This window comes from Dunckerocampus dactyliophorus, chromosome 17, assembly GCF_027744805.1.
Source record: "Dunckerocampus dactyliophorus isolate RoL2022-P2 chromosome 17, RoL_Ddac_1.1, whole genome shotgun sequence".
NCBI lineage: Eukaryota > Metazoa > Chordata > Actinopteri > Syngnathiformes > Syngnathidae > Dunckerocampus > Dunckerocampus dactyliophorus.
In genome coordinates this window covers 21,619,198-21,633,588 of record NC_072835.1, presented here as the reverse complement: position 1 = coordinate 21,633,588, position 14,391 = coordinate 21,619,198, and the positions used below count along the sequence as shown (strand labels likewise).

Here is a 14,391-nt window from a genome sequence, read left to right as displayed (position 1 = left end):
ACATTTATAAAACTAGAGTCCTACGAAGAACACACAACCTCATCAAGGACAGCACACATCCACAACACTCATTATTCACACTCCTACCGTCAGGCAGACGCTACAGGAGTTTGAAGTCCAGGACCACAAGGCTGGCAAACAGCTTTTACCCACAGGCCATCAGGCTTCTCAACGAAGCACTCACACACGCCGCACGCAACACACGCACACACTCATAGCACTTTATTTATTTATTTATTTATTTATATCTGTATTAATGTCTCTTCTGTTGTTGTTGCTTAATTTATTGGTATATATGTTTATGTGTTTATGTTTCTTATGTTCTTATTCTTTCATTTGTTTTCTTTCTTTTCTTGGGAGAATGAACAGAATAAGATTTTCATTGCATGGTATAACTGCTGTTTTACCATGCACATGACAATAAAACTCTCTTGAATCTTGAATCTTGAATTAATGAGTAACATTACTATAATAATTATATTTAACTTTAATATTATATTATTTAATATTAATATTAATTGATTTTAATATTTGTGTCCATGTAATATTTATGATATTATTAATTGTGTTTTATTATTATAATTAAAAAAATATGTTTTCAATTATTATTATATTCATTCATTATTTTCTAATTACTCACTAATTATTCACTAATGTAGTAATTATTTGTTAATATTAATGAATATTTTCTGGTTCTTCTTCTGATTTCTGGTTTGTTTGACTAGTTCAGGGGTGTCCAAAGTGCAGTCCCGGGGCCATTTGCGGCCCACGGTTAGTTTTTTTTTACTGTCCCGCGGCACATTGTAACCCCACATTGTGGGAAACAAACATTGACCCTAAGAGGAAGGATCTTTGTACCAAATGCTCGGCGATGAGGGGAAAACAAAACATCGAGCGCACAAAAAACCTTATCAGCCACCTCAAACGCCTGCAGCAGCTTTTGAAAAGTGTTTCCAGAGACCTCCGTGACGTCACGCCGGCTGCTTGGAGCGTGTGCCCGAATACAGTATACCTTGCTGGGCCACAGAAGGTGGCTAGTCCCGCTCCATACAGTAGTGATGTAGTCGTAGTGATATCATGATATTTAGGACGAATCAACAGGTACACTTGGCCAAATCCTAATTTGTTCAAATCCTTCATACCTCCAGGTGTGCACAAACTACACTTAAATCAAAATTTGTAAAATGTAGGTATAAAAAAGTTGTCGGTATCATATTGGTCTCGAGAAGCAGAAAGTTATCTGTATTGGTGTCGTATGGAAAAAAAACACATCTCTAATGTAATTATCAAACCACTCCCCGCAATTTCCCGACTTTTCAGTATGAAAAAAGTTTGGACCCCCCTGGACTGGTGTGATTTCTCTGAAATGCAGAACACTTCCCATGCACACGCATAAGCTCCACCCTCGACATGTTGTACAATGCGATAATAAAAATAATAATCATAATAATCCACAAAGTCTGGGAGGAACTTGCAGGCAGGCGGTGTTGTCTCATGAAGTGACCGCATGAGTGCAGAGCCGTGCTGGTGCAGCCGAGTGCTTGACTCGGCCAGTGAATAAACGATATCCTTGTCGAGTGTGACAGAATTTACACCTGTTTTCTGAGTCATTGTATCTGTACTCGTAAAATACAAGTGTGCACAGTGTCGGACACACTGTATGCGACTTTTAAATTGTAGCAGACTGTCTGCGTCACGGGCTGCGAAGGCATCGTGAAACAACATCCTAAAGTCTTCAACAGCAGGAGTTCCCTCACTACAGTGTTTGATTGCAAATAATATGAAAATATATGGTATATTGCAGCATCGCTGGGAATGCTTCCCAGCATGCCTTGCGGCACTTGTTTTGGAAAAACTTGCTCAAGTTACGTGTTTATAGGTAACGTAGTCGTTATCATTCCCCTTCCCCATAGTGGTGTGTTTACTTACGGTACCTGTTGCATGTTGTGTTGTCGTTTATGTGTTTGTGCCGTGATTGTAGTCAGTGTTCTAACTTTACGCAACAAGAAGTTCCTCTGACCATCTCTGGTGGGACTCAAGATTGCCACAATATACATAATGTAACTATGAAACACTCCACAATACGTAACTAACACTAAACGCACCACAGCTACAAAACATGCTGCTGGCAGAATGTAGTATTTCCTTTCCCTTTGTGAGTGTTTTGTAGTAATAATTCTTGCTGGTGAAAGAAATCAAATTTTGTCTCAAATGCTTGAATGTGACCACACCTGTTGATGCAAAAGGCACTTCAAAAACATTCACCGTATGCCGGTTCCACTTACCTCTCTGTATCCCATTACTCAAGGTGACCAAAAGCAACAGAGGGAGGATCTTGAAGAGTGAAATCTTCATCCTGGCTCCAGGACCCAGGTTTGTATTCTTTCAACAACAACAAAAAATGCGGATTATTCTCCCATACCTTCCACTAAGTTCACTTGGCCTGTTTCGTCAGCGGGAGCCATGCTCAACAACCCTGAGCAACTCGCTCTGCGTGTGTGTGTGTTAACTTTTTGAGTGACAGCAGCAGCTGCCAGCCATCCTCACATGCAGTCACTCAGCCACACTCAAAGCTCCAAATTCTCCAGTGTTGCAGAGGCTGACACTGGCTATAAGCGTGAGTCACAATTGGAAGGAGATGGAATAGTATAGAGTACGATGATGCAGTGAAACAAACCATGGAAAAGGCAAATTGATGAACTCATTCAATCCCAGATGTTTTTTTGAAAGCGGCCATTTTAGACCATTTTGACTGATCTTTCACGCCACGCAGAATATTGTGTTCTATGGCTATATAAACATGGAACCCACCAAAAGAAAGATTAGACTCCCGTCTTTCGTCAGGGAAAATAAAAGTTTGTTTCTACCTTTTTTCCGTTCTTTAGTAATCATCAGTAGAACACAGGTACGTTTCAGGACAATATCAGTTCTCACCTAAAAAAAAGGGAGAAAACCAGTTTGTTGTAAAAAGATGCATTTCAAGCATAACTTTTACTTTGACACAAATGTTTTTTGCTTTTTTGACAGCTGAAATATCTAAACAACTATACCAACATAAACAACACAAAAAGGGGTTGTTTTACATCAAAATAACAATTTATTTACAAGTATAACACCATGAACTATTTACAGTTTTCACTTTTAGAACTGAACAATATGTGCACATGCGTGCATCTGTGCATGCATGCATTAAAAAATGTCCCTACAGTGCCTAACCTGCACGCTACACTCCTCCACGCTCTTCCACTTCTTCTTTGCTGTCGAGTGTGTTTTTACATGCAAATGATCTCTGCCGAGCTCTTACCAAATGCACTTCTGCCACCTTGTGGCCGTTTTTATGGCTTAACATTGCTCTGAGGTGAAATCCATTAGTGGACAGTTGCGTCATCACCTCTTTTTGCCTCTCGCGCAAAACAATGTAAAAGACGTATAAATACGTTGTTGGGATCGGGAGTTTATAAAAACGTATAACTACGTCCTGGTACTGAATGAGTTAATTGGATTTACTTAATTTCCTATGGGAAAATTTCCTCTGGTTGTCGTACGTTTCGAAAGTGAAAGTTGCAGTAAATGCTTAGAATGTTTCCTTTGTGTAAATCTTAAACTGCTAGCATTATATCATGTGCTTTGAGTACGTGAGCTGCACTGACGTAACACGCATGCGCACTAGTTTGTTGTCAGCTAATGATAGCAATTTGGCAAAGTTTAGCTACTCACGTTAGCTATCACTGAATGTATAGCAGAAATGTCCAAACTTTTGCCAGCAAGGGCCACTTTGTTGTTTTGGAATATGCTAAGAAGTTCCATATTTCGACAGGCACAATAACCCCTAACATAGCTACTGTTGTGGCCACAACCCGCACCAAGTTAAAACTCAACTCTGAACCAGCGACTTCACTTCCTGTCCGCCCCCAACTCCTCTCCCCTAGCACCGGAATACATTTACAGCAGCACACACAAGTGCAAGTCTTATTTATGTCTTAAATGGCTTACTTTCTGTTAGGTGTCTACTATATTGGGTAATACCAGTGTAAAGGTGATTATAGGGGTGTTATTTCATGTCTAGAGGGCTCTACTAATGTTAGAAATCATATTTAGAAGGTCGTTAACAGGTTTTCTATGCTCTAGCTATGGAAATATTCAATTTATAAATTAGGGTGTGGAACCTATTCACCACGATAAACGAGGGATTACCGTGTATATTAGATTATTATTAGATATTTACAGTATTGTACATAACATGGCTGCTGAAATGCAGCCATGAGCGATGATACTGACATTTGTGAGATACTGCACTTATCCCAAAGGACGTTTTCAACGTATCTTTAGGCATTTAGCCAGAAAGAGAGAGCGAGAGACACGATGCAGCCATTGCCAAACATATGATCCATGTATCGCCATATGACACACGTGTCGCCTTTGTGGCCACCTGTTGCTTGGAGCCTGTATGGCCGGATTTATTTCAGGAAAGGAATGGCACTTCATTTGCGTTTTATCCTTCCTGCTTCCGGTGCCACAACTATTGTTGTAGCTTAGTTGGAGGTCTGCCTGATTCCCAGCCACTGTGTTGTGACACATGAATGTGCCGTGAGAGCTCGTCAGGTGTCAAATTATCCATTTTCACTTGATGGGTTTGAAGATGATCATTTATTTATTATAAATAATGGATCTTTGTTCATCTATGCCAGCGACGTATAGTGACAGGCAGAAGGTACAAAATTCGCCTGTGTAAACCACGTGTTGTCATTCATTATGGCATTTTGTGGTTCTGGTTGAAATATATCAAGTCTATTTACTTGGTATGATATCATCTAACAACACTGAACCTGTTGGTTTAAGACGGAGATGTCCAATGTGTGGCCCGGGGGCCATTTGCGGCCTGTGGCTGTTTTTTAATTGGCCCGCGGCACATTCTAAAAATATAATGTGAACGAAAACAAAAAAAATAGCAAAAGGAGTAATTTTACAAGAATAAAGTCAAAGTAATAAGGGAAAAAAGTTGTAATTTTACTACAATAACATCATAATATTATGAGGAGAAAACATTTTCGTAGCGTAAAGTTGAAATATTAAAGAAAAATATTAAGAAATTATTTTTTTCTTTTAAGTCATCATATGAGGAAACAAACAAACAAACAAAATAAAGTTGTATTTTTGGAAAATTTGGTTGGGGGAAAAGTTAGAATGTTACAAAAGTCACAATATTTTGAGAAGAACATTTACAAGAAGAAAGTTGAAATAGTGGGGGGAAAAAAAACAGCAAAAATGGACAAAAAACAGCTGTAATTTTACAAGAATGAAGTGAAAGTATTTTGGAAAAAGTCATATTGTAATGAGGAAATGAAATTTTACTAAAATAAACCGGTAATATACGGAAAAATTGTGTCATTTTAGTGGCAATGAGTTGAAATCTTCAAGAAAAAATACATAATACAAGAAAAAAATACATTTTACATGTGTTTTTTTTTTAAGTTTTGATGAACAAATTAAGGTTGTAATTTTTTGGAAAATGAGGTCGGGGGAAATGTAAAATATTACGGAAATAAAGACAGAACATTACAAAAAGAAAATTAACAAAGGTTTCGTAAATTGAAAGTTTAATATTTTCTTTTTTAAACAGTAAAAATCCCTTGAAATATATCAAACTAACCCCAACAAATCTACATGTGCTGCTTTGCAAAATATCAAATATAAAAATCTATATCATTTTTCACTATGTGATCCTCTGGAAAAGGTTTGGACACTCCTCGTTGTAGTACCGATGCCCACTTCTTTGTCCAAAACACTTTTTAATACTTATCAACCACTAGATGGTGCTATAACACTGGACAACATTTCTCACGTTTAAAAAGTGTGTTTGCATCTGAGGCCACCGTACGGTAGCAGAATACATCCCTACCAACTCATTATATTGCTACTAAGAATTAAAAGAACATTTAAATTACAATTCCTTACTTATAATTAATTTAGATGGGTTGCTCTCGCTCACTAGTCATGTAACGCAGCAGTATTTACTGTAATAATTACACTCTGACGCCATCTACTGACTCAATCGGGAACTTTGCATTCCTATGAAGGTTACCCATCAATATGATAGCAATATTTTAGACCACAGCTGTACAAAATGTTTCCAGCGAGGGCCACATAGTGAAAAATGAAGGGATGCAACTTTTTTGCAAAGCAACACATGCGGACATGCTGAGAAGCTGCACCTCAGCTCTGTGATATTGGCGAAAAAGCATTTTATTACTATCACTTTCACTCTTTTTTTTGCTGTTGTAAATAATCGTTGTACTTTTTCTTTTTGTAGTATTTTGACTTTATTCCCATTAGATTATAACTTTCCCCCAACATAATTTTCTTTATTTTGTCTTGTATGTTTCTTTTTATTTTTTTATATTCTGACTTTTTAAAAAAACTGTTTTTATTTCAATTTAAATTTAGAATAGGACTTTTTTTCTCTTAATATTTTAACTTTATTCTCATAAAATGACAGCTTTTCTTTCCCCCATTTCTGCTGTTTAACTGTAATTATTGTAATTTTCCAACTATTTCTGCTTTCTTCTTGTAATTTTTCTTCTCCTCATCATGACTTTATTCCCAGAATATTCTAACTTTTCCCCAACCTAATTTTCCAAAAATTATAACTTTATTTTCTTTTTTCACATTTCTTTCAGCATTTCAACTCTATGCTACTAAAATGACATTATTTTTTCTCATAATATTACAAGTTTATTCTTAGTTTATTCTCTAAATGATGAGGGTTTTTCCACAACCTAATTTTCCAAAAATGACAGCATTAATCTTTGTTTTGTTTAATTCTCATATTACGACTTTAAAACTTCTTTTTCTTTCTTGTAAAATTAGGAGTTGTTTTTTCTTTCTTAGAATACGGATTTTTTCTCTTAATATTTTGACTTTATTCTCTTTAAATTACAGGGTTTTTCTTTCCATTTCTGTTGGGGTTTTTTCCACTTAATTCAACTTTCTTCTGGTAAATTTTCTTCTCGTGATTATGACTTTATTCCCATATTTTGACTTTTTTGCATAACAGTATAACATTTTTCCAAAGAGTAAGTACAGTAGTAAACTGGACTCCAGCATTGTATATTGAACATACTTGGCATAAACTTGCATAATAAACACACCTGGCACAAAATGCAAGTCGGCCCAACCCTCGTTCCCTTCATCCTCCTCCTCCTCCAATAATTAACCAGCTGCTGCATTGAGATACCTGAGATCCTCTTATTCCACATGCACTGCACTCTGTACCTGTCAACACACGCATACTCACTCACTCACTCACTCACGACGCACACGCACACACACACACACACGGTAGAAGACCTCATTCGTAAAGTCAATCATATCCACCTGTTGGGAGATAGAAGTGCTCGTCAGGTAGGACTGAATCTTTGTACCGCATTACATTACATACCTTCACTAAAGTACCAAAGTAATACATAAACATTGAACAACAGCAAACTTATTATTCTTGTAGTTTTCAGAACTGTCCTATTTTCGCTTCCAAACACGTGTGCTGTATTCTACTTTGAAATGAAAGGAAGTTGATGCCATGTCAGGTGATAAGCGAGGTACAATTGGATATTTTTAGAAACAAAGAAAGATGGGTGTGACATCGAGGAAGGCAGTAAAAGGAGACCCTAGGTGTGTCACCGTGTACCTTAGTTTCTTTTTCACAGGCTAACCTCACAGTAAAGAGCTTTAATTTGACAACTTACCCTGCATTCATTGTCCCCCATGTGCCGTAATTAACACACTCACGACTCATTTAGTTGTATGTTATAATGGCAGCGATACATTTCTGAAAGACTTCCATTACACAACTATTTTGTACACATGCCTGTGATTTATAAAAGCAAACGCAGTACGCCCATTTTACTGCAGGCTTTAAACTTGTTAAGACTGGAGCCGTTCAGCTCGTAGAGATGTGCGAGTCATCAACAAGTTCATTTACTGACTCGGGACTCACGAATTCTTGTCTCTGTTAAGTCGTTGACTTGGCGCTCGACGAAGACTCGGGTTTCACTGAGTCATGCGTGCTCGAGGATGAGCTGAGTTTCACTAACTCACGAGTGCCTGACAAATAACGGAATTTCACAGACTAATGGGTGCTCGATGAAGACTTGAGCGTCACTGACTCACGGGTGCTCAACGATGACTCAAGTTTCACTGACTCACGGTGCTTGACGAAGACTCGAGCTTCACTAGACTCTACAGCTTGGCAACCGAACCTGCTGTGCATGCACTCTGACGGGGTGACTTGAGTACCCGATTCACTTCACTGAGTGACTCATAAGAACGTGAGTCAGTAAAAGGAAGCAAGTTCTTATCTATCTATCCATTGTATGTTGGTATCTTATTTTGGACTGATATTCCGACTTCCTCTACTGACACAATGTAGAACTTTTTGTCTACTTTGTGTGATTTATCATCAAAGCATTGAAACGTGCAACTACCAAACTAATACTATGTGTGGTCCTCGTTTGGTTAATGACTATCATATGACAAAGCATTATACATTCTTCCTAGCAAATGCACACTGCACATTTACAGTACAAGTCGCTCTTGCCTGCGTCAAAGTCAATCAGGCAGGGGGGAGTGGCGGGTTACTGGCGACATCCACAAAATACCTGAGATGTTTCTAAGCAGCAAACATGCTGAGACAGAGCTGCTAAGGTAGAGTGTTGTGCTACTGGGAGGACAACTGAAAATGGGGAGGAAAAAGAGAAATACAAATAAAGAGATGTACTGAAAGAGAGAACTGGACACGCCAACAGCAATGAGTGTTTCGGAGTGAAGGATAAAAAGTGCACTCTGTCATCACTGGTTACTGGGTGGAGTACAGTACTGTTATTAACTCTCTTGAAGAGAGTGAGAGAGTGAAGGCATGGGGAGAGAGAGGGATAAATATAACACAAAAACTACAGAGAGAGACAAAGAGAGGCTGGGAAGAAATATTTGACACAGAGAAGAAAGCGCCTCAGACAAAGAAATAAAAAGGAGCTCTCGGTTGGTGGAATAGCAAACGTAAGATTAATGCATTCCTTGCATGAGATTTGTTTTTTCCATCCAGGGATTCTGCTTGTCTATTTTTAGGAATAACAAGCGTGCATCGACAGCATCTTCATGTTGGCTTCTTTCAAGCTTGCCGTTCACGTCCAGCATGTTGGCCACCATGCGCACGCAAACTAACGTGTGCCTGTTTGTCTGTGCAGTAGTCGGTGCAAGCAGAGATGAATGAGGCAGCTCTTCTTCCAGTGGTCCAGGCAGGAGACGGGAGGACACTTTCCAGGTGGGTCGGCAGCTCTCGTCATAAGGACGGAGATATAAAACTCTCAATTTGTTAACACCGGTGTCCAAAGTGCGGCCTGGGAGCCATTTCTGTTGAATTATTTTATTGTGGATGCTCTATTGGGATTATTTGATTGCATGTCAGGTGACCTTTGGTGTTTTGAAAGGCTCCAACGAATAAAATGTATTATTATTATTATTTGTGGCCTGCGGCTGTTGTTTTATTGGCCCGTTGTTTTATTGAGATTCTAAATATGTAATTTAACAATAAAACTAATAAAAACAACAATAAAAATTGGAAAAAATTGGCAGTAATTTTTCAAGAATAAAGTCAAAATATTACGAAAAAAAGTAGTAATTTTGGGAGAATAACACTGTAGTATTACACAATAGAAATATACAAGTATATAATACAAATATTTGTACATTTGAGTTTCCATATGTGCGTAAAAAGTGCTTACATGAGGGGTGTCCAAACATTTTCCATCAAGGGCCGCATACCGAAAAATAAAAGGATATGGATCAACAGGAATATAAATTTAACACTTTGGTATTTTGCTCCCATCTTTTGAGTTCAACTACTTAAAAATCTAAAACTTGTTCTATGTACACAAAAGGCCTATTTCTCTCAAATATTGTTCATAAATGTGTCTAGATCTGTTAGTGAGCATGCATAATTAATTTGTAGTTTTTTCTATCGACAGTTCATCTTTTTTTCTGTGAATTGTGTATTTTCCCTCTATTTTTCTAGTTTTTGCTGTTTTTTTTTTTTTTTTACTTTGTCATTATCTTGATGTGCTGTTTTGTCACCCACTGCTATTCATTTCAGAGCAGAGTTTCTCTCACTGCTAAACACCTACAACTGCTTCCTGAAGGACCAGATTCAACTGCATCTGAGTTACTTTCAGGTATTACTTGGACAATATACTCATTTGACACTCCACTAGGCTACACAGTCTAACAAAATCCACTACAGGGCAGTCGCCAACGTGCATTTAGTGTTTGGATCTGCAGCCTTAAAATGGTTCCTAACGACACATTTTTTTTGGCTACGGTTCCAAAACAGGGCGACGATGGCGAAGTGGTTGTGGAGGGCTTCCTAAATATCTGCTGGGGTGTTAAAAGACCCATTCGGCTGAAAATACAGGATGAGAAACAGATGCTTCCCTTTGGTCCCCTCATCTCATCCGACCCAACGAGCCCGGTCAGCCCGATCGGAAACAGGAGGTTGGAGATTTCAGCTTGGTATTGCTGTTGATGTAAAAATGACATTTCAGCAGGATGAAATAGCTCAAATCGAGGTTCAAGACTGAGTAATTTTCTGTGTTTGTGTAATTAGCTTATATTTAGTAGCATGTACTCCAATCTGGTATATGTTACCTAAAATAAGCAACATCATTTGCCAACAAAACAAGGGAAGTACATTTCTGATTATTAAGCTATTAAGTACACATTATTAACCTACTTTTTAGATATTTAACCTAATTTTTTTGCAGTGTAGCGAGAGCTTTGGATGCATTGTAAATTGTGTTTGCGTTGCGTCTAAAGGGGCCCTATCGTACAGTGACCAGACCAGAATACTATGTAGAACTTGTCTTTCAATATTTTTTTTTACTCATAATAGGCCATAGTGAACCACAAAACAGCGATCAGTTATTAAAAAACGCGATATAGCGAGGGATGACTGTATTTTATGAAAGCAAACTTCTTACAGGTATAGTGCCCCACTGAGGTCCAAAATGATTTCAAAGCCCCTCATATGAGCAGGATAGGGCCCCTTTAATGATGAATGTACATGAGGACTTGTTTGTGGTGTTCCACTACAGCCTTGTTTAGATCATAACATAACTAGATGTCTCTGCAGGGGCATGTCACGATGGGGGGAGTATGTCGACCTTCACCAGATAGATGAGATGGGTGAGACAGCGCGCCAAACTGTGGTCAACAATCCTCTACCAGGTTAATAGATTTCATTTCACTGTCTTTTCTTTATTATTATGACCTGAAAGCTTTGACTTTAGTCTGTAAGCTTTTATATAAAGGACAGGAACATGCTGAGTGATTTTAGTGGAGAAGAGTAGTAGGGGAAGCGCAGCGTGTTGTATTACGATTGTCCTCTTACAGTATGTGTTGTGTGTGATTCTGGGTTTGAATCTCTGATGTGGAGTTTTGCATGTTCTCCCTGCGCTTGCGTTGGTACCGTATTTTCCGAACTATAAGCCGACCCTTGCGACTACATAAGTGTGACTTATACAGTCGTCCCTCCTACACGGCGGTTCAAACATCATGCCCTCACTTGATCAAGGTTTTTCAAAAATGAATTAATAAATGATCGCTGTTTTGTGGTTGAATGGTCTATTATTATTTTTAAATGCATATTTGAGCAAATGGAACGTATTCATGGCCTAAATTAAGCATTTTCAAGCATAAAAATGGCTAAATGAAGGAAAATATACTTGTAAATATGAAGCATTCGGAAGACGTGATATGAAGTGCAATACAGTATCTGTGACTTGTGTGCGCCTTTAAGAAGCGGGGCATGGGAAGTGACGTGTGTGGCGCTGGCTAGCAAGAGTTGACTGTATAGTTAACTAGTTAACTGTATATCAATAGGTTGCTATAATTTAACATGTGCGGCGTTTAAGTTGAAGTGGGGTGATGGTTGGCTTTTCGGCGACACCTAGCGGCCACAATAAGTCATTGAGTTGAGCTTGTGACGCAGTCAGGCACACAAATGGAATGATACAGAGCATACCGGACACTTTTTGTTAAAAGAATACTTTCTAGTACGCTTCTGCCTTGGAGATTCTACGTCTGTAAGTCATGAGCAATGACACTCACGTGATACCTGCGTGGACTGAAACACTACCCAGTATTTCATGTTTGAATCGACTCACTATTTAAGTACCCGGTACTTTATACGGAGCGGTATCCATATCCCATAGGGCCTGCTGTTTATGAGACCACAACGCTTCGTCCTGTGAGGCAGAAGAGCTGCGAGCTGGAGGCAGAGGCCAGCCTGATTCGCTGCATGAGCGACGCCTCACTGGTCAAGAGGCGGAGTCGTCGAGGCAAGTCAGCGGCGCAGAGAGAGAGAGAGCGACGACATCGCTTTTCTATAAACGGACACTTCTATAACTATAAGGTACAGTGTGTGCATGCTTTCTGACACCTGATGAGTATATTTGCCTTTTTCCATTTCTTTTAATTTTCTGTGCGTTCTATCGAGAGAAAGCAAGTTAGTATGAGCCAGCTAACATTGCGCGTCATGGGAGGTACCTATTTAGACTATGAAGCCCTCTAAAAAAAACCTCTAACAACGTTTTATATGCAGTATATGTTGTGATCACACGTTAACAAGTACATTGATGATAACTTGCAGTATGATTTAAAACATTACCCAAACTTCTTTCCTCGGCGCATTGATTTGACATAGCCTATACAGCTGACGCTACTTCCGTCAACAGCAGCAGCACAGAAACAGCGACAACACCAACAGTGTCCGCTCTCATTGGGATGGCTGCGTCTTCCAGCACAAGACTTGAGCTCCGGTCCTCGGGTAAAAAATGCTGACAGCAAACGAGCATCTTGTTGAGTCTTTGTGGCGAAATTGAGAGCCAGTGGTACCCACTCTAACGTCTGTCCCGTTGCAGCGGCTTGAGGCGTTGCGAGCGACACTGAGACGAGCGAGGCGCCGTGTGACTCCGCCAGATAAATAAGAGTTTTTCGTGTTAGCTGCTGCAATAACGATATCGCTGTAGTTTGGTGAATATACGTGTCAGTTATGTAAATGGAACACTGTTTGTGTTTTTTTAAGCGTTTTTTGTTAGGGCTTTAGCGTCTAAATAGGTACCTCCCATGACGTGCATTGCTGGCTGCCTCATACTAACTTGTTTTCTCTCGTTAGAACGTACAGAAAAGGGAAAGAAATGTGAATGACGTGTGAATGTGAATTTTTTTTTTAAGTGCAGTGTTCCTTTAAATGTCCCGATGTTTCCTCCAGACTTCCATCTTCACTCCTTGCTTTGGAACAGCAACTAAGGTCCGCATTACAAGTAAAATGGTCACAAACCAAGTCATTGAACAGCTACTGAACAAATTCAAGGTGAGGTGAGCATAAAAGTCCGTGTTTATCCATATTTACCGATATGTAAGTTGACTAGAAAGGATTTTGCACCTACACATCTTTTTTTTTTTTGCACCTCACAGATAGAGAATGACCCTCAGGAGTTTGCACTATACTGTGTTCACCAGAGTGGAGGTAAGTTTTTTTTTGTTTTTTTTTATTATAGCAAAGTGTCATCAGGCAACTGTGATTGGTGCAAGTCTTGGTGGATGCAGAAAAGAGGAAGATGAACAATAGAGACCAGCCGCTGTGGGAGCGCATACTGCAGGGCCCTTCCGATGACATCATGAAGATCTTTTTGATGGACATGGATGAAGAGGAAGTCAGCAATGATGTGAGTGTATCAACTAGTGAGGGGTATTCTACTAAATTTACTTTTTTTTAATTATTATTTTTATTGTTATTTTTTGGTATTGATTCAAAAATGTTTGCTTTCTGACATAGTCAAATCGCTGATGTAATGTGCTACTACAGAACTCAAACTAGTTGAGCCTAGTTGAGTCAACAGCGCCTCTACTGGTTGCAGCCAAATAGCGCACTCCGTATTGCCTCAATTGCTTCACCATTCCATGACAGTAATCCCTCATTTATAGCGGTCAATCGGCTCCAGAGTGAATTTCCATGATTCCTTATTTATAAATGTAATATTTTCAGCGTTAGGGCATAGGAAACCTGTTTACGACCTTCTGAATACAGTTTTTAAGATTATCAGAGCCCTCTAGACATGAACTAAGAAACACCCCCACCTTTACACTTGGATTACCCATTACAGTAGACATCATAAGAGAAAATAAGACATAATATAGACTCACACATGTTAGCATTGGTAGAGTTTCTGTATAGTATTGTCTCATCAATGTAACATTACTGACACCTAGTGACCAGTGGACAATACTACATATCACGTCTTTGAACGTGTCTTCTGAATACCTTATATTGGTATTTTCGTT

General features: G+C 38.9%; 2 protein-coding genes across 13 annotated transcripts in view; one reads left to right on the top strand and one right to left on the bottom strand.

Moving 5' to 3' along the window:
• musk (muscle, skeletal, receptor tyrosine kinase) overlaps positions 1-9,660 on the bottom strand; it is a 37,385-nt gene extending 27,725 nt beyond the window's left edge. Inside the window, exons 1-3 of the mRNA XM_054756231.1 lie at positions 7,149-9,660; positions 2,868-2,934; positions 2,286-2,382 (exon numbers count right to left, since the gene is read on the bottom strand). Of these exons, the coding sequence (XP_054612206.1) occupies positions 2,286-2,355 (70 nt within the window). The 5' untranslated portion in view covers positions 2,356-2,382; positions 2,868-2,934; positions 7,149-9,660. The remainder of the gene's footprint in view (positions 1-2,285; positions 2,383-2,867; positions 2,935-7,148) is intronic.
• rassf6 (Ras association domain family member 6) overlaps positions 1-14,391 on the top strand; it is a 52,204-nt gene that overhangs the window by 35,157 nt on the left and 2,656 nt on the right. For 2 of the 12 annotated variants that reach the window (XM_054756215.1, XM_054756216.1), the window contains 8 exons: positions 9,243-9,316; positions 10,145-10,223; positions 10,382-10,542; positions 11,180-11,274; positions 12,261-12,460; positions 13,319-13,420; positions 13,525-13,576; positions 13,642-13,775. In XM_054756215.1, coding sequence (XP_054612190.1) covers positions 9,243-9,316; positions 10,145-10,223; positions 10,382-10,542; positions 11,180-11,274; positions 12,261-12,460; positions 13,319-13,420; positions 13,525-13,576; positions 13,642-13,775 — 897 coding nt within the window. Of the gene's footprint in view, positions 1-2,113; positions 2,374-7,169; positions 7,402-8,803; positions 9,052-9,239; positions 9,317-10,144; positions 10,224-10,381; positions 10,543-11,179; positions 11,275-12,260; positions 12,461-13,318; positions 13,421-13,524; positions 13,577-13,641; positions 13,776-14,391 lie in introns of those variants that run through there. The other 10 variants (XM_054756218.1, XM_054756223.1, XM_054756217.1 and 7 more) reach the window with 9 other exon arrangements.